At 36.6% G+C, this 25,971-nt stretch overlaps 1 protein-coding gene across 1 annotated transcript in view; it reads left to right on the top strand.

Moving 5' to 3' along the window:
* Positions 1–11,520, top strand: part of HCRTR2 (hypocretin receptor 2) — a 91,021-nt gene extending 79,501 nt beyond the window's left edge. Inside the window, exons 5-8 of the mRNA XM_037152082.2 lie at positions 3,950–4,170; positions 6,750–6,871; positions 8,926–9,153; positions 11,468–11,520. Coding sequence (XP_037007977.1) covers positions 3,950–4,170; positions 6,750–6,871; positions 8,926–9,153; positions 11,468–11,520 — 624 coding nt within the window. The remainder of the gene's footprint in view (positions 1–3,949; positions 4,171–6,749; positions 6,872–8,925; positions 9,154–11,467) is intronic.
* The last annotated feature ends 14,451 nt before the right edge of the window (positions 11,521–25,971 follow it).

The following is a 25,971-nucleotide window of genomic DNA, read 5'->3' as shown; positions in this document are numbered from 1 at the left end:
ACTTAGGATCTTCATAATGGAAGTTGGTATGTGCATCTCAACTAACAAGTAAAAAGTCAAAAATCTTTGAAAAATATCACTGAGTTTTCTAACATAGTCATCCTCAAATGGTACCCAGTGTAAGAAACAAGAAACTAGCCCCATTCCTGCCAGACAGAGCACCATAAGGGGGTTGTGATTTCATATGAGACAGCACCTGCAAGTGTCAGTTGCACTCTATTATAATAAAGTGTGTGATGAGTTAAAAAACAGGAAATACAATGTCCTGCCTTCCTGGAGCAGGCATTTGGTAAATACTGAGAAAAAGCATCAATCAAACTAGCATACCTTTCCAGCTGCCAACTTAATTCTTTGTTCCCCCTCCTTCTAGCTAAAATTCTGACATTTCTACTTGTTGGCTCCTTTTTTCTCAACACCTTCCGCCTCCACTGATTTTTCAGCCCACTTCATTCTGATTCAACTTCCATCACTACACCGAAATAGCACTCCCTAAAGTAACCAGTGAGTAACTAAAGACAAGGTCTGTCCAGAAAGTATCCACCCATGTAATGAAAAATAGAGACATCTACTGAAAAAGATAGAAGATAAAAGAAATATTGTACATAGGACAATGACATCTCAGCCCCCTTCAAGGTATGCACCTTGGGACCTAATAAATAGCTTTCCCAATTGCCAATAGCTTCCCTGTCATATTTTCCTGAATCTCATGGATGTCTGAAATATCTTCCCTTTCAAAGGTGACGTTAGTTTTCAGAAAAATCAGAAGTTACAGAGTGCCAAATCTGGGCTGTAGTGGGGCTGAGTCACCTGGGTGATTTGATGTTTTCCAAAAAACTCTGCACGAGACATGATGCAGAAATGAGCACATCCTCATGATGAAGCTGCCAATCACCATTTGCCCATAGCTGCAGCCTTCTGAATCATCCAGATAGTTTCCACAGAGGGAATGTTCAAGCTTAACACAAAATTTGAGCAGATTTGTTACTCTATTCATGCAGTCATTTTCAATGCGATGGCTACACAGTACACACACTTACTCAATGGCATCTACCACCCCCACTGACTAGTACAGTGAAGTCATCATTGTTCACGCATGGGCATTCCAGTCCACTCTCCTTGGCTTCTAGGTTACATGGATGTTGCACAAACTGTTCTTGTTATGTTAATAATGGCTAGACTTTCTTCTGGATAGACCTCGTATATCACATGTGATGAAGCTTGTAAATGCAAACCTTGCACCCTGATGGGAAAAGATGAGCTTTGCAGTCAGACAGATCTGAGTGCGAATTCCATTTTATTAATTATTCAAGATATAGACTTGGCATTTTATTTACTTTATTTAATCCTTCTCAGTGCCAACTTGATTCCCTATACAGTAAAATGTATAATAATCTACCTTTAGAAAAGCATTAATGATTACTGAAGATTATGCATAGTTCCTGGTGCGCAGTTAACATCGGTGATTTTTGCATATATTACGCTTTCTATAGGTATAGACAGGTGACCAATGGCATCACTTGTATGTCTCCTCAAATAAGTGCAGATTAAATGTCTCCTACCCTTACTAAGATCATCATCTAAAAGGATGTTATCATGATTTTCTTTTTCCTGGCTGCAGGACTAGAGCCATGCTCCCTGTGACAGATTCTCTTCCTGGCACAGGTGGCAAACACAAGGCCTTTGGGCTGAATCCAGCCCTCCACCTTGTTTTATCCAGCCTGGCATTGTTTCTACCCGGTGGCAGCACCAAGCTCCTTGTCCCTAGTTAAGGAGTAGTTACATTCACACAGTCCTAAAATTACTTTCAGCCCTTTGAAGGCAACTGGGAGGCTGACGTGGCCCCTGGTGGAAATGAGTTTGACACCCCTGTTGCTGATGATTACAGAAGTCATAAAGTACAGATGGTTGAATCTCTTCTTCAGGGGAGCACACAATAATACAATTGCTAAATTTTAAATGATCACTCAGAGATCATTTATAAGACAGGCCAAGGCCATTTAGCAGACAGTTATATGGTTATTCATTCTAAAGGTCTTCTGGAACTTTCCATTGCAGCTTCTCCTAATTTTTTAAAAAAATATATCAATGTAAAAAGTTACTCAAAGAGCAGGAAAAATCCTCAGCGCCTGTCTCCTGCCAACCAGTGGTAAGGAGGCTGCGCGGGCCTCTCTGTCAGTCTACAGGACAGGACAAACAGATTTGCAAGAGAAATCACTTTCTAATTTGTTCTGCTTAAGGGTAGATTTTCATTAACTGTATTTGCTCCTTTTCAAGAGAAAATAGTTATGGCCAAACAAGCATCATGTTAATTCACCTGTGTGAAAATCAAAGTGAAATTTTGTGCTCAAATTAAAGATTATCTAAAAGACTTGGATCTCGTGATGTTTAAAGCAACAGAATCTACCCAACACCCACTGGGAAGAGGCCACTGGGGCACCCAATCTGTCCAGGTGTGCAGCGCAGACAGAACAGGAGTTGAGTGATCTTAACAGAACTAAGACGTCCACATAGTGTGCTTGTTGGCACAGTTTCATTTTTCAAAAATTATACGTGCTGAATTTTATTGTTTTGCTCACTGAACCCTACCAATCTCTATGAGCTTATAATTAAGAAAGTGTTATTCTTAGAGGGACGGCCTCATTTTATCAAAAAACTTTGAAGAGGAATGGAAGAGTACAAGCCGTGTAACTGTCTGAACATATTTTAGGTGTTCAAAATGTCAACGTAAGACCACAGGGGTGTTTTGTGTTTGAGCATGTTAAAGTGCCAGACCATAATACTAGTCTCGGGCAACTTCATAGCAATACATAGTAAGCAACAGAGGTTTTTAAAAAAATTTTTTATTCCCTTCATTCAAAAGTTTTCATTGGCCAAACTTGAGAAGCAGAAAACCTAATAAAAGGCCAAAGGTAGTGAAGTCCTATTTTTCCACCTGGCAGTAGATGGCAGTAGTGAAATATGAAAAATCCACTCAGGTGCCCTGCAGTTACCTGCTAGGTTTTCCTTCTTTCATACTGGGGTATCTGAGCTGAACCAGAATTCCTAAGAAGATGGTATGGTTGTCACCCCTTTACTGTTCTAAGCCAGTTTTTATGCCTCTCTCATTTTAAAATCAAGAGTTTGTCTTTGCTTTTTGTTTGTTTTGTTTAGAGCAGTTTTGCTTCATAGCAAAATTGAACAGAAAGTACCAGAGAATTCCTACTTGCCCCAGCTCCACCTATGCACAGCATCCTCATTATCAACATGTCCCAGAAAAGTGGCTGCACTTGCAGAACCTACACGGACACACAGTAATCATCCAGTCTCTAGTTTACCTTGTGGTTCACGCTTGATGTACATTCTACGGGCTTAGACACTGTATCCAAATACTTTGTATAATATCTAATGGCATGTACCCATCATTATGGATTATACGGAGTATTTTCACTGTCCTAAAAATCATCTATACTTTGCCTGTTCATCCCTTCCCACTTCAGCATCACTGATCATTTTAGTGTGTTCATAGTTTTATCTTTTCCAGGATGTAATGTAGTTGGACTCACATCCTATGTAGCATTTTTAGATTGGCTTCTTTTACTTAGTTTTATGCATTTTAAGGTTCTTCTTTTTTATGGTTTAATAGCTTATTTCTTTATAGCACTGAATAATATTCCATTGTCTGGATATATAACTTTTCTTTTTATAAAGAGATATCTTTTCCATTTGTAGCTCTCCTGAGACCTTGACAATATTTTGATGTTTCCACATTTTTCCATTCAAACTCCTATTTGGCACTTGAATGTATTAAGAACATGCTCCATTCAGCAAATGTTCAGGAAATAGGCTCTCAAAGCCCTCCAAACTTCTCAGAGCATGGTGTCTGGGACACTCTCCTTATTGTGTCTTAATTACTTCTCCAAAGTGGAACTTTCCTGGTCAGATAGCAATAAAGGGTCTCTGCTTCTTTCAGATCCCTGGAACATCTTCTGTAGTTCAGAGAAAATGGAAGCCTCTGCAGCCTATTCCACAGCCTCGGGGGCCAGGACAGCAGACCAAGTCCAGGCTTAGTGCTGTGGCTGCTGAAATAAAGCAGATCCGAGCCAGACGAAAAACAGCCCGGATGCTGATGGTTGTGCTTTTGGTGTTTGCAATTTGCTATCTACCAATTAGCATCCTCAATGTGCTAAAGAGGTAAAGTTCACCTATTATTTGAAAACAAAGTGATCTGCCATTTCTTGCTTCTTAAGAATTCTTTTTAAGCCACAGAAAAACCTAAATCCTTTGTCTAGATAGCTTGTCAGGCTTGATAACTTGGTGGTGTTTTTACCAACAGGTAAGGCAAAAATCCTTTTAGATGTTCAGACTGTAAATGCTCTTGTTCATGTAAATTCTTTGTTGAATGGCAGACACAAAACAGATGTTCTGCTGACCTCTTCCAGCTAATTGCAGAAAAAAGTCCTAATGCAAAAAAAAATCCTCAACAACAACAAAAAACCCTCATTTACAGCAAGGAGTTCTCTTTTGATCAGAACAAATGGGTTTTCTAAAACATTGCTTTCAAAGATTTGGGGAATTGTGACAGAATTCTGTCTAAATGATTAAAAAGAGATAAGAATGTTTTGTTAGCATTCTATTTATACTTGAAAGTACGTTTGTGAGCAAATGCACAAAAAATGAAACTACAACACATACTCTGATTTGAATGTTTAAACAGAAAGAAAATACATTTCCTAAAATCAATGAATCAAGCTCTGGGTGAAAATTAATAAAAAATCAGTACAAAATTTTTCAGCCAGGAAAAGTGTGTTATGTGTTACACTGCAGACACACTATTAAGTCAACACAATTAACCAATGCAACACAGCTGATTCATGGGCAATGGTACACTTGAACTTCATGGCCGGCCAACTTTATTGAGAATCATCAAAACTATTGCACATAGGCTGGTCCCAAGGTAATATTAATTCTGTTTATAATAGGATTAGAACTAAAACTAGGATCATTGCTCTCACTTTTCTGTGATTCAGAATCAATATCATGTTCCTCACAGCTGGGGACTCTGGAGAGCATTTTTTGGCTGGAGTCTCACAGACGAAAGGTGGGAGACTCAGCTGCAAAGATTTCTCATTCTCTTCAGCCCTTTTATTGATTGCTTCATGCCTTTTTCAGTGGAAAAAAGGTGAAAAATGCACTTTTGTTTAGTAATATTATTTACTATAGATGCAGTCTTAAAGGTAAATGATGTCAACCGCCTGAGTCCTTGAGACATATACTGGCTCACAAGGAAAGGAGTGACTTTACTCCCCATATTTTTGAATCATATTCATGATTCCCTTCTTAATTTTGTTTGTCCACAGCCATCGTCTACAAAGGTATTGTGGTCTTTTGCTAGATGACATCTTCTGCCCTTAAAAACTTTGTAAATATGCTGTGCAACTAGATGGACTTTTCTTTTGTTTCTTTTTTGTACTTTTATTTTAGTCTAAATTCAATGAAAATTAGACTTATGGCTCTATGGATTGTTCGTTTGTATTTCCTGCATCTCAGCACTTGTACTTTCCTTTAGCTAATATTTCTCTTATTCTTTCAACTTAAATACCTTCCTTTCCAATGAAAGGAATTTGCTTTCTAAGGAGAAAGTACATGTTTAATTTAAAATATTTGAAATTTTTGAGTGTCCTGCTCTTTTCCACAAACTAAAAAAATAAATTAATAACCTCCAAATAGTTTTTCTCTTTACCACACATATTTTCTTTAAATGTGTTTGCCCTTACATATTATATTTATCTTCCTTATCAAATAAATTTCTCAATGCCTTTTCTAGACACTTAAAATATTGCCTGAATAATTCAAATCAACCTTTTTAAAGCAGCTCTGATTTGACTAGGATTTCAAAGCTATGTTGCAGTAGAGAGGCATATCATTACTAATTCCATTTGTTCATGTTCCACTCCATAGAGCATCACTTTATTCTGGAAATGCATTTCTATCAGGGACACAAATTACACGGTCAATGATAGAATTCTGGCAGGAAATGCCTTATAATCTTCAGTCTATAAATATATGGAGTAATTGCAAGTTACCTGCTGTTGGCTAGTGAATAGAATTAGATAGATGGGGTATTTCTAAATATGGACCAAATGTTTAAGATTTCATGAAGAATAGCAGAACGAGATATTTTTCAGAGTTAAAAATAATAAAAACACTAAAATCCATGAATTTTAAGAAATTACCAGAGTTTTTGCCTACTGAAAACCAGTTCTTCTCTGGGTATAAAAAAGTCCCAGAAGCAAATTTCAACATGCCTGGAAATATTGGAGTTGAAGAAATTTAATACTTTGATCAATGCACAAATTAAAGTAGGAAGAAGTTCTTACAGACTGCCATTCGGGAATGCTTTTTAAATGCCACACACACAATGGAATATTCACAAACCTGTGCTATTGTACTGAGAGACAAAATGAAAAAGGGAAACAGAAATATGTTTAACTGTAAGAACTCTTATTGCATTTGCTGTTTAGAAAAGGGAGAGTTCTTCTTTAACCTGATTTGACGTTTGATTTACTGATGGTGCTGTAGAGTTTCTGTTCATATGCTGAAGTTTTTCTAAACCCACTGTAGTACCATAAACCTATCAGTGGTCAATGCAGCAGGGAAGACGGGGCTCAGGCAGCTTCTAACAAGGGTTTTGTTCACCTTTGAATTTAATTATTGAAAATGTATTCTCCAGAATCACACTAGATTTCCTGTTATCGTTATTTTTCTTACAGAGTATTTGGAATGTTTACCCACACGGAAGACAGGGAGACTGTATATGCCTGGTTTACATTTTCACACTGGCTTGTATACGCCAATAGTGCTGTGAACCCAATTATTTATAATTTTCTCAGTGGTAAGTTTTCAACTATTTCTTCTACATAAATCACAGTTCTAACCAAGGGTGAGGGGCCAACGACCAGAAGTTTTGAACACCCTTGAACTGGATGAAGAACTTAGATACTGTAGAATAAAAAAATTTCCCTTATCTGTCTTGAGGTTGTTCCCTTAGGAGCAGAACACACTATCTGAGTCATCTGATAAAATTATCGAAGAGGGTTTTTTCTCCAATAACATTTAGAAGAAATTTTGAAGTAGAAGGAAAGTGAAAATTGTGAGAGCTGAATAACACAGAATCTTGCTTGTCATACATTAAACTTTAATTTATGAAAATGTAAAATAACTTTATCTGAAAATAAAACAGCTTTGCTGTCATTTTTCCTTGGCCAACACTTGTAGCCTAATTGAGATTGAACTGGAAACTTTCCACTTTTTTGTACTTTTCTATTTACATTAATATTGTAGCTAATATCTCTTAGGTTTTTTTTAAAGATTTCTTCACTGACCATAATTAAATAAATAAAAAGATATTCCTCCTGAATAACACCTAAGCCAAATGACAAACATACACACATCTATAAGTTATTTAACCTGTTTATGAATCAATACTGAATACAAAATTATGATAAAAATCATTTAACTAATTAAATGAATCAATACTTAATTATGATAAAAATCATTTAACTAATTATTATTTTATATACAATTTGCCTGACTGACTTTTAGAATTGTGTTTTAATTAACTACATCTTTACATTGTCTTATACCCAAAGTGGTTGGCTATTTCTTTTTCATTTCCATCTCCAAATATAATATAATAAATTTATGATAAAATAAGCAATTTATTGCCTATTTAATAAAGCATGTATATTTTGTAACTCTCCTTTTGGCCTTCTGGCTTATAAAAATAAAAAAGACAAGCAGTCAATTAGGTATTTTTTAAATATATTTTTCAAACATTGCACATACCCTATACGTTTATTTTTATTCCACCTTTCAGAACATCAGGTGGTGTTTGTGTGGTTTGTTCTGTATTCAGTTGCCCCTTTTCTTGCCTCCCTCTGCCACACCCAATTCCAGTCTCCGAAACAAAGACCACGTTCAGTCTGAGACAACCAGGCTGGACTGCTCCTGTGCTGTCGGAAGGGACCAGGCGCCTTGTGGAGCTGGAGCTTGGAGAGCAGTAGGGAAGCAACTGCCAAGACGTTAGGTTTGACTAGAGCTCTGGGCCTTGCACTAAGTGTTTGAAATAGAAGCCCAGTACCGAAGCCAAAGTGCTAGTTTGTGGTTCAGAGTGAGTTAGGGAAGGCAGCTGATAATCACTGAGGACTTGGGTCCCTGCTATTGTCTTGGCCCTTAACCTTGCTCTTCCCAACTGATCATTCAATAACCCAATTTGGTCACTGAGGTCGAAGAAAATGAATTATGATTCCCAACACTGCCATTTACCCTTAAAAGGGTAATTGTTTTATTTTCATACCTCTCTAATTTTATGTTGGTAATTTAAAGACAAGGAATAATTTCTTAATTTTTTTCAGTTTGTTGTGCTGCCTATGCAGATTATGAAACTTTAGAGACTTTGTAGATATTTTAAGATATTTCTTAGATATTTTGTCAATTGATTGTTTTGGTAGAACAGGATTTTTTTCCAAAGTAAAATGGGCAATGTCTGTATAGTTCAGGCTGTCTACAGCATAAGTTTTATCATTTTTGAAATTATTAAATATTTCTGAGTATTCTTCCACTGCTGATTATGTTCACTGTAGTTAACAACTTAAAAATAACCCACATTCACAAACATATATGGTTTAACTATAAAGGAATGAAACACACTGCAAATATCACACATGAAAAGCAGTCTTGTTATTTTTATGAAAATACCTTATTGTTTCAAGAGTCTACCATGCTTCCACTAACGCAATTTCCTTTTCCTAATTTCCCCATCTTTGCAAAATGTGACACCTCATTGTTAGTTTGACTCAAGGGAGCAACTCGGTTGTACCTCACTCATGATTTGTTAAAACATATTTACGCACAGTTCTTTTTCCTTTCATTTCCCTGGTTTGCCAGGAAAATTTCGAGAGGAATTTAAAGCTGCATTTTCTTGCTGCTGCCTTGGAGTGCACCACCGCCAGGAGGATCGGCTCGCCAGGGGGCGCACGAGCACAGAGAGCAGAAAGTCTCTGACCACCCAGATCAGCAACTTGGATAACATATCCAAACTCTCGGAGCAAGTCGTGCTCACCAGTATAAGCACACTCCCAGCAGCCAATGGAGCGGGGCTGCTTCAAAACTGGTAGAATATTTATTCACATGACAAGAATACCTGAGTAAAACTATTCATTTTTTTTTAAATCTCTGTACACAGAAATTTTATTATCTGAGCGATCTGAAGCTAAAATTACTTTGTGGACCCATTTTTGAAAAAAGAAAAACCTATTGCTCTTTGGAAATAAAAGCCAGTTTAAACTAATTTCTCAATTTTTGATTAAATATCTTAGAAATTTAACCTTCAACTGAATTTATTTCAGGCTCTTTCACTTTCAGCTTCCTGTATTATGATTTGTGTTAATTAAATGTTTAAGCATTTCCTATTCTAATTATTTCAATCTCACATTCAAACTGGTTGCTAAAAATCAACAAAAGTTCTCCAATAATCTTTTGGCAACTAAAATACGTAGCAATTACTAACTCTGAATTAACAAAACATGAGAGTTGACGTTATAGTTTTAAAAAATCACAGAAGGCTGTCATTATGATGTGTATCTCAGAGAATATTTATATACAAAATAGCATATTATATTAGATAACTCCAAAGCTACCTTTCAAATCTATATAAAATAAATGCTATTAACCTTTACTTTCCATGAATTTTATCACTCAGTAACACGATTTTCTCAGGTTTGTAACTTTACCATTTCTCATCTCAACATATGGCTATTAAGACACAGTATTAAAATACAAATTTTGGAGTAACTTACAAATACATAATAATTTTCATCTTTAAGACTCCAACATTTAAGTAAAATAAAATCACATTATTATACTCTTCTAACCAGTGAATATGATGTAGTCAGCCTTGGTGGATTAAGTTAAAAAGTGTGATTTACGAAGAAAAGGAGCAGTGGACTATTAAATCACAGCTGGGTTCCGTATTGCACAGGTTAATGCCATGGAGATTTGATGGTAAACATTTGCATTTATCGAAATCCCATAACATGTATCAAAGACGCACCAGAAAGCATCCTCTGGACAGGGTATTGCCATGGAGATTTGATGGTAAATATTTTCACTTTATTTAAATTCTATAAACATTTATCAAACACCTACCAGAAAGCACCAGCTGTGCTAGGTGCTAGGAAATGAAGTGGGGGTGGATGTAAACGTGCCTTTAACAGAGCTCAGGTCTGCTGAGGGAAATGAAGGGACAGAGCCTGCCCGGCAGCAAAGCATTGTGGGGGACGGGTTCCCACACCCACAGAGCAGCGACGCAGGCGGTGGTGCTGTTCCTCACCCGGGAGGTTGGCGGTTTTTTGTTTCTATTTATTTATAGTGGCAATGCTGATGTTGACGAATTCCACCTGGGCTTTCCTCCACACGAATGAGTGGCAGTGGAGTATATTTTGTACAAATGTAAGCTCTGGGGTTCAAAGCACTGAATAGTCCAAATTTGTTTTTCTGCATTTTTTTTTCTGATTCAAATATTCACTTCAGAGTTAAAAGATATTTTCATGAAAATTTACTCTCTTACGATAGTGGCAGGTGTTCTTATTTTAATTGAAATAAGATCTGGAGAACAATATTTAAGACAGATTTTCGTAGAAGATTAAAATTGTCTTGTTCTTTTTTTGCTTTTATCCAACTTATCGCTTTCGTAAAGAAGTCATAGCAAATGAATGATCCAATAGTTGTTTTATACTTTAGAATTGGGGATTACCTTGTGCTTTTTACTACTCAAAACAAAAACTACTCTCGCATATGAGGTTTATTAAAATTCAATTGCTAGTTAGCAAAATAATGGCAATGGACACAAAGCATTGTAACTCTCTTCTCTACCCTCTTTGTACATTTGAGAACTTTTTCCGCATACTGCATGAAAGGAGAGTTGTAATTTTCAGGTTTGTGATGGAAGCTAGCACTTTAAATAGTTTGATGATATCTTCAGATAATATGCCTTAATAGTTAAGTAATATCTCAGAGTAAGAGCTAACTCCTTTAGACCCTAATATATCTAGTTCTTTATCATGTAAGAATGAGAGAAATTGAAAGAAAGAGAACAGGAGAGAGAGAGAGCGAGAGAGGCAGGGGTTGTGTGATTGTGTACTAAGTTCAGACTCAGAAGTCAGAATTACTTTGTTCTAAATCCATGACTCCCAAAGTGAGATTCCTGAACCGTAGGCATCACCTGAGATTTTATTAGACATGCAAATTTCCAGCCTATCTCAGATCTGCTGAATCAGAAACTTTGGGGGTGGTATCTAGGAATCTGTGTGTCAACAAGCCCTTCAGGTGATTCTGATGCACCTTCAAATTTGAGAAGCACTGCTCCAAATACTACCACCTGGCACCTGTTTATCAGGCCGTGTCACATAAAGTATTTTACCTCACAAGCATCGACAACAGGGATCGCCATCATCCCTACTGTCGTCTTGGTTGGAGGTCTGAAAGGAGAGGCTGAGGATCAGTGCTGAATGTCACTCAGTGTCACCTCAAAGAGATGATGGTTTATGAAACGGTTGTCCCTGAGTTACAAGTGCAGTGTGAGAGACAACTGAGTTTAAGGCCCGCATGTGATTTATGGCTATCTGGATGACTCGAGTTTCTAACAGAAAACTTTCAAATTTCCAATTTTATTTACACTTACTAAGGCTAAGTTTGAGGAAGCAGTTTCTAAGAGGAAATATTAACTGGGAAGAAAAGCAAACAAACACCAGTTCTCATTAGAAACTGAGGGAGTAGAGAGAGAATAGACTCTGCGTATCCCTCTCCACACATTCAAGCCGGAATCCTCAGACCTCTAGATCTAAATCCTCTTAATGGGAAAAGGTAAGGAAATAGGTGTTTCTGAAACCTGCCGGTCTCTGGAACAAAGGGTCAACTACTTACCTCATTATGTGCTAATAACACAAATGAGAAGACTTCTTCTAAAAACAATGTGTTCTGACTGTTTTATTCTATACATAGAATGTGTTATTTTTATATATTTCAAAGATTTAATGTAAAATGTCATTGATGTTACTGAAATATGTTATTAGTGATATGAGATAATAATTTTATCTAATATAGATTCCACTTGAATTTCATTATTTTTGAACAACAAGCCCATGAAAAGTGTCATGGTTGAATTTATTTATTCTTGACAAAATTTGACTATAGTTTCAGAGGAAAATGACTTCTAAATTCTCCAGGGCTTGGAGCTTTTCTTGAATATTAAATATTTCTTGAATATTTTCAATTGTTATAAATCATTGATGGGTTAATTTCAAAAGTGTTAGGCACAATAATATTGAATTTCATTTCCAATGTACTTTAATGAAGATACAGGTAAAAATGCCCATAAAATATAGTTTGAATATACATAAACCTGGACTATCAAAATGACAAGTCCTGAAGATACTTAGAGAAACAAATGGTGAGGAGGGCTATTATTATTTTATTACTAGTGTAACAGAATGTTTCACTTGATATAATCATAATTGTACTCACTTGCACTTCAAAAAAATCTGGGTAGTCATAATTTAGGAAGCTTTTCAATTCTAGTTAATTTTACAACAGATGACTTTTCTACTTCCTATAGGTTATCAGTAAAAAAAAAAAGACAATTTTATTAGGTTATGTGCAACTAATTTTCAAATGGCATGAAGCAAAATAATAGAATTTTTAGAGCAGATATGTAAACAGAGAAAATACTGTTAATATAAGTCTATTCTCTTACCTTATGTACCACAAAAAATGAACTGCAAAGGCATAAAAAATGCTGTTATCTCCCCAAATTCAAAGGAGATTGTTTTCTAGAGACTATCGTAATTAAAGAGGAGGCAAAAAGCTCTCTCCCAGTTGCCACGTATTTCTATTATCGTATATTTTCTTGATCAACTTTGGAGTTAGAGTGTCTTTAAGTGTTTCATGAAATGTATTTATACAATTTCTGTATGCCTTGTGTGTAGCACGATACTGCTTGTTGAACCCTTCCTTGCCTTACATACTTCAAGTTCCTTCTGCCTGACTTACTGTGTCTCCATGAACAAAGTTTTATCACATCCAACGTGATAGCACCCCCATGACTGTGAAGGATGCTCCTTGTGTGGTTTTTTTTAAGTAAAAAACATTCGGAACTCAATAATCACATCCACATTGTCCTCTGTATCGTATGAAAAATCTTGTTGTTGTTGATTAGATGAATTGGATATTCTCTCATAATTAGTGTCAAATCACTGCAGTTAAGGATTGAATTAAGCCCTGTGGTACAGTTCTTAATAACCAAAATATCTTTCCAATAAGTTTATATAACCAAGGATAATCATGATATACAAGGTTTTTAATTTTGTTTTAAGAACAGCGATTAAAATAAAGAGGGTTAAGATTAATACAAAAATATTTCATAAAATTATGTAAAGCCATATGTACATAGAGCATTACATTTTGGAGCTTTTATCTGAGTCAAGAGACTTAAAGAAAATGATGACTTGTGATTTTCAATTTAGTAGACTAGTAAGTATAGCATTTACATAAGTAAGCAATTTTGGGGGGGTGATTACATGTAAAACTTTTAGCACTATTTTAAGTTTAATGGTAAATTTTAAAAAATGTATATTTTTTACTTTTTATTTATCAAAATGATTCTCAGAAAAGACAGAATCAACAACTGAGGATTTTGATTTAATATTTATTTTTATTCACCACTGTTTATTTATATTTTTAATTAATTATTTATTTATTTTTAGAGCAAGGGGAAGGGAAAGAGAAAGAGGAGGAGAGAAACGTCAGTGTGTAGTTGCCTCTTGTGCACCCCCTACCGGGGACCTGGCCTGCAACCCAGGCATGTGCCCTGACTGGGAATCGAACCTGCAACCCTCTGGTTTGCAGGCCAGTACTCAATTCATTTAGCCACACCAGCCAGAGCAGAACTGTTTATTTTGAATTGCATCAAAAATGAAGCTGAATTAACTTCGAATTAATTTAATTTGACTCCTAGAAACTATAATTTGAGGATGGTGTCTTTTCTAAATACAAAGTGAAGCTCTCAGTAAACATCCCAAGGTACACTAGCTATTTCAGTGGAAGGATGCTTTGCTTTGAGTGATCTATTATCACCGACTAGAGACGCACCACTCCTCCTCCTCAATCAGCCCTGGAGAGAGGACAGCCATCTTCACTTTCACTTAGATCAATGGCCATGAATGGGAAGTCAGGTATCAAAGAAAAGTTTCTTGTAGCACCTCTGGCCTTGCCCTGCTTTCACTGTTTCTCCCTCTCCAGGTACATTTCCTACCCCTAGTCCTACCCCCAAGCTAAGCATGGGCCGACCTGCCTCCACAGCCTGCTGCAGCCTGCAGTCGGCCACCCCAGCCAATGAGTATGACTTATTGTCTTAGGTCCTCCTTGTCTCCTGTGGTAAACCAATGGAAAGCGGTTAATGTAAGAACAAAAATGAAGCAGAGCTCAAGGAAAAAGGAAAAAAAAACATTTTTATACTAAAAATGTACAATTTCACACCTTTGAAAAAGTGGTCTATTTTCTTCCCGGAATATCTGCATGTCAGTGGCCTTCTAGGTCTGTGTCAGCTCCCTTTCCAAGCTCCAGCTAAGCTTAATGCGTCAACCTATCCCTGTTTTGAGATTCTTAGGCCAAGGTCACAGCAGGTCCTATGGACGTATGCCTAAGGAGGTACTGCTTGTGCCACTTTGGGGAACAAACATCTATTCCACCCATTCCTGTTCACAGGCTCAGCCTCTAGGCAATAACAGAAAGATATTACTCAATTTAAAAAATACAAACTGTTGTTTGTTATGCAATTTGTAATTAGTTTCATAGCATTTAAGTTAATATGATAATTTCCAAAGGGAGGATGGTACAAACATAATGTTTGTGAGGCTGGAAAATTCTTAACAGTACACGACAACATGAAGCTTAATTTACTGCAGATCTAATAACAATAGCATCTCCAAAAAGAAGCGATGTTCCCTTTCACAGGAACATAGATGAAGAAGCTCTCTTTAGATATAGTTCAGGGCGATGAGGCAGGGAACTTGTGTATGAAGCTTTGTCTAGATCATGCAGAAAAGCCATTAAAGAATGAAAATAGGACTGTTTTAGAATATAACCAACATATACTTGTGTGTATACATTTGTGTGTATAACTGAGTTATAGGTAACTGATTGCAATCCATTGATTGATAGATCAATAGATAGATAGATATGTAGATGGATATCACTCAGTTATTTGGTTTGAGAATATCCCACAATGTATATTAAGTTTATATCCTGGCCTTTTAAAGAGTTCCCTTTTTCATCTAGTTTACTCCCTCTCTTAAATTATAACTTTTATTTTGGTGGCTAGTCTTCCTTAATGTCCACAAATACCTGGGTTCCATATTTCTGCTATTCTAGAAAGACTCTTTCCTAACACAACTTCCTTCCTCCTTCCCTTTCTCCCTCCCTCCCTTCCAGATAGAAGTGACTTGGTAAATATCTCTTGAATTAATGACTTGATAATCTACATATGACATTTTCCCCCATTTGGTTCTTTTGTTCCATTTCCTCCTAATTCTTTCCATGTGCCTTCTGGAACTTCCTTCCCACTGGGAGCAAAACAGCTTACTTTCTAAGAGTTTACATCACTCATACTTTTTTTCCTGTACCAAAATTAAGCCATATGTTGAGAATGCCAATTACCATTCTCCAGCCACCCTCCAGAATTCTCCTCTTCAGCAATCCTAAACCCATATGACTACTCCTCTATTCATAAGCAGAAGTTGGCCCTTTTGAGGGACTTGACCATTATTGACCTCTCTCTGTTGCTGGCCTGCCAGGCTCTTGATCTTCTCTTCCCTTCACTCACATCGGTGCCTGACTTGAAGTCTGATTCTCCAGCCCTGGGTCCATGTAGATGATGCACCCAGAACCCAACTTTTTATTTCCTTGGTCTTTGACTTCCACTGTTTTTCATTAAACCATCCCTATAGTTTTACATAATATAGCTCATAGTCTGCACCTTTTATCTATCACTTAAGACAACAAGTCCTTCTCTGAAATGCAAACCCTAATAGTCTATTCTGAACTAACAATTGCTTATCCATCCTTTAATATCACACTCATGTTCCCACTACAACTTTCCTTCTGAACCCCAGTGGGAGTCCTGGATTCTTTTTTTTTTTTTTACCATTTTATTAAATCCCAGTTCACTAGTCTCATCCTGGACTTACCTTCTTCCCCACCCAGAGACAAACAAGAATATTGGATGGCATTGCACATGTTCCCATGTATGATCTCTACTTAAAAAAATTCTTGTCGCCCTGATAAAGATCCTGATAGTTCTCATACTACCTAGAGCCTTCTGTTCTGTAGTGTTAAATAAACATCAATGCATCAAACAAGGCATAAAAGCCTTACTGAATTTGATTCCAGGCCAGCTACTCTTCTTTTACATGGGGTTGCACTCCAGAGACTTGCATCTCCTGTGGAAAGTGCACTGTGGCACTAACCACAGCACTTTCTTATCCCCAGCTCCGCTATCATCGGCCCTTATTATTCTTTCTCCTGTGCCAGAAGCTGTTCTGAAAATAATGTCATTATTTACAAATTCTCTTTAGAACTATATAACTTTGCCTCATTTGACTTTGCCAATCCTTTAAAACTCTTCTTATTGTCTAATGTTGGCTTTTAATGGTGTGTGGGAGCAGGAGTAAGTGACCTCATTTTTTCTTAACTATTAATAATTTTCTTACTTATTCATATTTTAAAAAATAGTAAATTATCCATTTCAGATCCATCTTCAGCCAGAACTCTTTTCCTTTATATACCCTGTGGCTTTATTCCTCCTTCTGAGAGCTGTTGTAATAGTAGGACTCACCTTCCCATCCTCGGCCATCGCAAAAGGCTGGCAGAGCTCCATTCATTCCATTATAAAGCTAATAATATTGCATTTTCCTGCTCCACGAGGTTGGTTCTCCATGTGTTCCATCACACACTTTGTTTTTTAAGAATTGATTTAATTTATTAAAATACTTATTAGAAAACTCTGTCTTTCTCTGTACAAAGTATGTCTCTTTCTTTGCATCTATATTCTACCAATTCTAAGGGCCCACTTTCCTCATGTGAAAGTCTAATCTAGGCTCTTAGGATGTATTATTATAAGGAAGCATCTGGAAACCATGTTTTTGTTTATTTGTTTTGTTTTGCCAATAGAATCATTTAATTTTAAATGATAGCCCATAGTTTTTACACACCTGTTGCTGAAAGGGGACTTCTCTTTACTTCCTTGACCATAAATTGTGTACATATGGTGATTTATTTTGCACATTCCTGGAATGGAGTGAGATGGTGTAGTTCAGATGATTGGGAAAGACACAGTAGTCCCCTCATCCCATTGGCAGGAATCTGGGGTTCAGAAGTCAATAACACTCTACATACATGTGGGGGGCTCTTTCAGGCTTATCACTTGTCAACAACTTACATGCAAGTGAAAGTCAGCCCTCAGTGCAACTCCTTCCAGAAACCAAAAGCATCCCCCTATGTCTTCTTCAGAGTTCTGGTAAGCCCTGCTGGTGATGCTTGATTTGTTCTGAGGCCCACTATTTCTCAAGAGTCAGGATGTGTCAAGATGTTCCCCCACCAAGCTTTTCCAATGGGGCGACACATTAGAGAGTGCTTCCACTCAAAATATTTGAAACATTTGGTTTAATACAATGTTTGAGTCTGATAAATATATAATCCCTTCCCCTGTTACATAGCATAGAATGATAGTCAGTGTTTTTATACACTTAAACAAAATGACATTGCTGATAGGAGTATCCAAAACAGACAAACTGAAACAGCTTTCTAATTATTACCATCAAAAAGAGCTTTAAATAAAAACAGTTTAAATACATATCATTATATTGTATGAGTGTGCCCCAATAATGCCACCAACAAAGAGTTGTACAATCTGATGCTCCTGACCTAAGATTCTAGCTAGTGTAAATCGTGGTCACTCATACAATAAGACACCTCATCCAATTAAGTTTGTGCTTATTTTTCAACCACAAAGTGTATTTATGTAATTGGAATGTAGATCAGCATAGTGATTCGTAATGCTGGCATTCAGTGAGTGATTTACTAGGCCACTGTAGAACGGCTGCAGTGTTTGATTATACTTCATTTCCCAACTGAAATTATGGTGGCCAGGCTCTCATGGAAGGAACCACCGACCCATCTCTACTTCAGAATCCCCTGAGAGTCTTGTTAAAAATGCAGATCACCAACGCCACCCCAATTCCCTGCTTTAGCTGGTCTGGGGTGAAACTCGGGGATTCCAATTCAGCTGGTCCAAGCATTTGGCCACTGAGGTACTCCTGGGAATCTAGGAGGTCAGTCGCTCACTTTTCTGTTTTAGACCCAACTCCATTGTATCTTTAGGAGAATATGCCTCTCTTCCCAGTTTTGACTGAAAGAGGCAGAATTTCATTTAAGCCATTGCTCTTGTTTGCTTGCTTATTTTCAGAAAATACCAGCCTAACACCAGTTTCGTGAGAGCCGTGTTATATGACTCTGCTCTTTTTTGATTAACACAACTATTTCAGGCTCTTGTCAAAATTCCTGGGTGATCTTCCAGTTACACATTTTCAACTAACAATATTTGATAACAAAAAAGTTGTAAGCCAAAGCAAGACTCTATCACCACCAGATGGTATCACTTTGGATGTGACTATAAATAGACTTCCAAATGGCCTTTCAGAAACTAACTGGAGATAATTAGAAGAACTTATAGAGCACACTATTGTCCTTTGCATATTAAAACTGAAGACAGGAAACAATATCCTTTGAGAATTTTCTGCAGGATATGCAGTCTTTTTTTTCCCTCCAGTTACTTTGAAAATGGTCCTTAAATTATTCCCAAGTGGAACTCTGTCTTGTTCTTTCTTAGTACAGTAAACATGCATAAACTTTGTATGTCTTACTATACTTTGGTATGAAGATAGCACCCTTCACTGAGAAGCATTGCAAAGAAGAGCACTAAGAACATCACTATGTTTACTTAATAGCGTGGAAGGCTCGTCCATAGCATTCCAAGGTATATGATCAAGGAGAATATAAAGAAAAATTTCTGCCCTGGCTGGTGTTGCTCAGTGGATTGAGCACCAGCCTGCAAATCAAAGCATTGCATGTTCAAATCCCAGTCAGGGCACATGCTTGGGTTATGGGCCAGGTCCCCAGTAGGGGGCGTGTGAGAGGTAACCAAGCATCACTGTTTCCCTCCCTCTCTTTCTCGTTCCCTTCCCCTGTCTATAAATAAATAAAATCTTTTAAGAAATAGACAATTTTATGCCTAAACTTAGTCCACAAATATTTGCTTTCGTTTTAAGAACATTGCATAATTGTCTGCCAGAAGCTTTAGAGGCCAATCAGTTGCTTGCCCACTCACACCTGAACAAGTATATAGAAGGTCATGGCCAACATATGGTCTAATCCATGTGAAGCTGCACGTTTTTTACTTCTGTTCTTCCCGATTTGCCACTGTTCCCTGCATTTTATGTTTGTAACAGACCTAAATTATTTTAGAAACAAATACATCTTGTTTGAAACATGTGCTTGAAAGCACAAAATACATGTGCTTGAAAGCACAAAAGACAAACATAATAGAAAAATTTAAAGAGATTAATGTTAAGCAAAACTAAAATCAGCTATAGAACTACATATAAATTTGAACACTTCAGCAAATGATTTTTTTAATTAATAAGAGAGGAAGGACATGAACTTACAAAAACTGTAAATAAGATATAAATGCAGATTTTGGTCCTCAGTCTCTCTGACTGTGGCTTCTGTGGGAGACATTGTACTGGCTCAACATTGTCACAACCGAAGAGTTAGTGTCCCTGCTTTACATATCTCAGGCCCCACCCCCACAGGTGGAATTTGGTAACCCTCTACACCACAAGGACTCTCTGTGATCATTGTATTTACAAATATCTGTCAGAAAGAATTTTTGAAATGTCAAATTCATTTAACTGCTTTCCTGATTATTAATGGGTTTCAAATCCTGATGGACGACATCTCAGTTATGATTTTTTTCACAGCACTATGCAATAAATCTAATTTTTTTTCACTTCAAAATAATTTCCTGCCCAAATTAACTTCTTGACCAGTAAGTATATATTAGACTTAATATTTACATTTTGTTTTTTTTCCTTTCCCCCACCCTCTCCCCTTTGGAAACTGTCAGCTTGTTCTCTGTACCTATGGGTCTATTCCTGTTTTGTTTTGCTTACTCATTTATTTTGTTCTTTTAGATTCCACATGTAAATGAGATCATATGATATTTGCCTTTCTCTAACTTATTTCACTTAGCATAATATGCCCTAGGTCCATCTATATTGTCATAAATGGCAAGATTTCATTTTTAATGCTGAATAATATTTCTTGCTGAATAATATTTCTTGCACACACACATATGTACACATATATATGTGTGTATAAAGACACATGCACAAATACTACCTCTTCTTTACCCATTCATCTATTGGCTATTATTAGTAATGCTACAATAAACATAGGGGTGCATATATCTTCTCAAATTAGTGTTTCATTAGTATTTTTATTTTTATTCCAAATTAGATTTAATTTGGAATTTTATTTAATATTCCAAATTTTATTTAATTCTCAAATTAGAAGTAGAAACACTGGGTCATGTGACAGCTTTAATTTTATTTTTTTGAGGAAACTCCATGCTGTTTCCCACAGTGGTTGTCCCAATCCTCAATCCTCCCAACAGTGCAGGAGGATTTCATTTTCTCCACATCCTTGCCAACACGTGTTCATTTATTTATTGATGATAGCCATTCTGATCATTGTGAGGTGTTATCTCGCTGGGATTTTAATTTGCATTTCTCTGATGACCAGTGATGTTAAGCATATTTTCATATGTCTATTGACCATCTATATGTCTGCTTTAAAGAAATGTCTATTCAGGTCTTCTGTGTTAGGTCGGAGTCACTCAGAAACCAGACAGACACAGTGAGCTAAGGGTTTATTAGCGGGGAGTAAGAGGGAAAGTGAAGCCAACCGAGGGAGGTTGGGTCTCGCTCGGTTGTTCTTAGATCAGGGTTTTTAAACACAAAAACCTGCATTTGGGGTATAAGACTCTTATTGGCTAGAGCTGGTTGCTGGGTGAAAGCTGCATCCTGTTATGCTGGATAGGCTGACCCCAGACCCTAATCTTCCTGGGTAGGGTCTGCAGGCAGCTTCCCATGGTGCCATTTTCTCACCTGGTGATTTTCCTTCCTTCTAGGACTGTCTAGATCTAACACTGTGTCCATTTTTTTAATTAGATTGAGGTTTTTTGGTGTTGAGTTATATGAGTTCTTTGTAAAATTTGGATATTAATCCCTTATTGAATGTATCATTTATAAATATTTTCTCATTTAGTACAGTTTATTTTTGTTTTGTTAATCATTTCATTCATTGTGCAAAAACTTTTTTAGTTTTATATAATTCCATTTGGTCTTTTTTTCCCTGTTTTCCTTGCTCAAGGAGATAGATCCAAAAAGATATTGCTAAGAAAGATATGAAAGAGTTTAATGCCCATGTTTTCTTCTAGGAGTTTCATTGTTTCAGGTCCATGATTTTCTTAAGGCTAAAAAGGTAAACATGTTTTAGGAAATATAAACAACCAGTAATTTAGTAAATATCTTTCAGAATCCTGCAGTGCCACTGTCTTGTCAATAAATTGTAGTTTAGGTCTTTTTATTTAATTACTTTATTCCCTATTAGCCTTTAAGGCAGGGCTATATTCACAAGACTTGTGTGTCAATCTCTGGGATTAGCACAGTGTCTTCTAAGATGTAGGCACTCAGTGAATCTTTGTTGACTAAATCAATAAATGGAGAACACCTATCCAATATTGTGCTTTACAGCATTGAATTATGAAAAGAGTTAGGATCAATATGAACATTGTTCATAAAGAAAATAAAATATTGAATGTTTATTACTTACCTAAACACTACAATAAGAGGGAAATACAGATGAAAATAACTAAATCCTTGCCCACATCAAACTAATCCTCTGGTGAGGAAGAATATAAACAAAAATTTCTAATATCAATTTTTAGATGTTAGGTATTAGACAGGATATAACTTTTGGCTCTGCCTAGAGAAAAGTAGATCTGGAAGCAAAAAAGCTTTGCTGGAATTTCAAAGTAAAAGTGAGGATGGCTTTTGGGGCTGAAGGGACAGATCCACAGTGGGAAAGGCAGGCGGGACTGTATGACTCCTTCAGGAATGACATGTACTTTAAAGGGCAAGTGGGGGACCATGACCAGAAATGGCATTAAATGGGTAGGAAGAGGTAGATAGTATAAAGCTTTTTATAATGTTCAAGGAAATTTGAAACTTGTTACAAATTTCATAATAGGGAACAATAATAGGGAGTAGGGAATAGGTTACATAATAGGGAACAATTTAGGAATTCTGTCGAGAGAAGTCATAAGATTAGATTTTGTTTCTGGAGAGTATAGCCTCGTAGCTGGGAATTTGAGTGTGGGATATTGAAATTTCAGATATTAGGTAGGCTTTTATGGAACTATTCATCTTCAAGAATAATAGTCATATCTAAACCAAGGCAGTGGCAATGGGGCTGGAAAAGACATATTAGATTTAATATGTAGATAAAGATTTGGGAAATAAGAGGAGTCACATTAAGTCTAATTCTTTTTACCATGAATCCAAGCCACCAACCATGTTAACAGAGGTAATGCTCTTCTAGTAGCTGAGATGATTAAAATGCTTTTTTAAATCTGCCTTCTTCCCTAGGTAACATGCTCTGTTCTGTGTGTATTTATGAGTGAGGCAAAGTTAGGTAGATGTTCACTCTGTGAGTTGTCCTTTTTCTTTTTTACCCCAAACAAATGACCCTCACTGTTCTGCAATATGTTGCCCCCAGTAGCACAAAACTGCAGCCAACATGCCACTGTTAGAGCCAAGCATCTGCCACTAAACTTGACCAGCCTGCTCTGCTAGCTCCTGCCCTGCTTAAGGTGGTCTTGGTGTACAGGCATGGCCACTGAAGGTTCTCTTCTCTCCCCCTCTCTTCCAGTGTGTGTTTGTGGGTGTATATTCGAGAGTGTGGGTATGTCTAATGAATATATAGAAAAGAGTAGGCCAAATTTTCTGCTCTTGTGTTTCACATCAAAATCTTTCTCAAGTCCAAGTCTTACGAGCTCTTTAATGGTACAGTTTAAATTTGGGCTGCTATTTCTCAAGGGACCACCCTTTTTATCAATTGAAATTCAAAATTCCATTTCAGTGCCCCAGGCCTCTAGTCTCTTAGATGTGATAGAGTTATGTGGCTAGGCAGGAGCAGAAGTCAGCCAATATCATAGTTATTGGTGAAAGGTTGAAAGCTTTTCCTCTGTGATCAAGAAGCAGATGAAGGTGTTCCCCCTCACTACTCCTATTTAACATAGGACTGGAAGTCCTAGCCAGAGCAGTCAGGTAAGACAAAGAAATAAAAGGCATCCAAACTGAAAAGGAAGAAGTAAAATCGTTTTTATTTGCAGATGGTGTGACTTTATATATGAAATATCCTACAGATCAACACACACACACACAAATAACTGTTGGAACTAATCAATGAATTCAGTAAAGTGCAGGATATAACATCAACATACAGAAATCAGTTGGGTTTCTATGTGTTAACAATGAAATATCTAAAAATAAATAGTACAGAAAGCTATCCCATTTACAATAGCATAAAAAATAAAATATTAAAATTAAATTTAACCAAGGAAGTGAAAGATCTATACCATGAAAATGATGAGACTGTGATGAAACTGAAGACACAAAAATATGCAAAGCCATATTGTGTTCATAATCAGAATTGTTATTGTTAAAATGTCCATAACTATCTAAAGCCATCAATAGGTTCAATGTGACCGATAGTGTCATTTTTCTTAGAAGTGGAAAAAAATTCTAGAGTTTTTATGAAACTTCAAAAGATCATGAATACCCAAAGCATCCTTGAGAAACAATGAGAAGCCAGAAGCATCAAAATTCCTGATATCAAACTATATTACACTGCTGTAATAATCAAGATAGTAGTGTAGCCCTGGCTGGCGTAGCTCAGTGGATTGAGCATGGGCCTGCGAACCAGAGTAAAACAGTTCAGTTCCCAGTCAGGGCACATGCCTGGGTTGCAGGCCAGCTCCTAGCAGGGGACGCACAAGAGGCAACCATACATTGATATTTCCTTCCCTTTCTCCTTCCCTTCTCCTCTAAAGATAAATAAAACCTTTAAAAACATATTTTAAAGAAAGAAAAAAATATAGTAGTATAATAGTATAGAAGCAGACATATAGATAATTGGAACAAAACAAAGAGCCCATCCATAAATGTATACTTATACAGTCAACTAATATTTGACAAGGGATCCATGAATACATAGTGGGGAGGAGATAGCCTCTTCAAAAAATAGTATTGGAAAAACTGAATAACCACATATAGAAAAGTAAAATTAGACTCCTGTGTTACATAACTTATAAAAATTAACTCAAATGAGTTTAATATTTAAGTGTAAGGCCTGATACCATAAAACTCCAAGAAGAAAACAAGGAAATGAGGTGCTTGACATCAATCTTGGCAATGAGTTTTTGTATATGATATTAAAAACACAAGCAACAAACAAAAGCAAAAAATAAACAAGTGGGTTATATAGCATGTAAAAGCTTTTAAAAAACAAAAGAAACAATAAGAAATGAGAAAGCAAACTATGGAATGAGAGATAATATTTGCAAAACATATACTGGATAAGAGAATAATATCTGAACTATGTAAAGAACTCATACAACTCAATTGGTAAAAAACAAACGATTTGATTTAAATGGGCAGAGGAACTGAATGCCTACTTTTCAAAAGAAGACATCCAAACAGCCAGCAGGTACACGGAAAGATGTTCAACATCACTAGTCATCAGAGAAATGCAAATCAAAACCATTATGAGATATAACCTCACATCTATTAAAATACACTCTCATCAAGGAAACACAAGATAACAAGAGTTGGTGAGGATGTGAAGCAAAGAGAATTCTTGTGTACTGTTGGTGGAAATGGAAATTGTGCAGAGACTATGAAACACAGTATAAAGATTCCTCAGAAAACTAAACTGTAACTACCATATTCTGGGTATATGAGGTCTATCTGTAAAAGTCCAGTCATTGTTAATATAAAGGAAAAGGTTTGAGTGACATCTATGTAACCTGGAAGCCAAGGAGAGTGGACTGGAATACACATGTGAGAACAATAACAACTTCACTATACTAGTCAGTGGGAATGGTAGATACTGTGGAGTGAGCATTTGTACTGTGTGGCCATCACATTCAAAATGACTGAGTGAGTAGAGCAATGAATCTGCATCAAATTTTGCATTAAACTTGACCATTTTCTGTGGAAAATATTCTGATGATTCAGAAGACTGCATCTATGGACAGCTGGTAATCAACAGCTTTATCACAACATACTGGCTCATGCATCATGTCTTGTGCAGAGTTTTTGCCAGAACATCAAATTACCCAGGTGACTCAGCTCCCCTATAGCCCAGATTTGGCATCCTGTTACTTTGGGCCTTTCCCAAATCTAAAATCACCTTTGAAAGTGAAGAAATTTCAGACTTCCGATGATATTCAGGAAAATATGATGGGGCAGCTGATGCAATTGGGAGAACTGTGTGAGGTTCCAAAGTGTCTACTTTGGTGAGGCTGAGGCATCATTGTCGTAAATACAATGTTCCTTTTATCTTGTATCTTCTTCAATAAATGTCTCTATTTTTCATAGTACATGGCTGGATACTTTCTGAACAGACCAGAGGAAAAGAAAATAGGATATCAGATGAATATCTGTACTCTCATGATCATTGTAGCATTACTTAAAA

This window comes from Artibeus jamaicensis, unplaced genomic scaffold, assembly GCF_021234435.1.
Source record: "Artibeus jamaicensis isolate MK-2021 breed Jamaican fruit bat unplaced genomic scaffold, CSHL_Jam_final contig_484, whole genome shotgun sequence".
NCBI lineage: Eukaryota > Metazoa > Chordata > Mammalia > Chiroptera > Phyllostomidae > Artibeus > Artibeus jamaicensis.
This window is presented reverse-complemented; position numbering and strand designations above follow the sequence as displayed.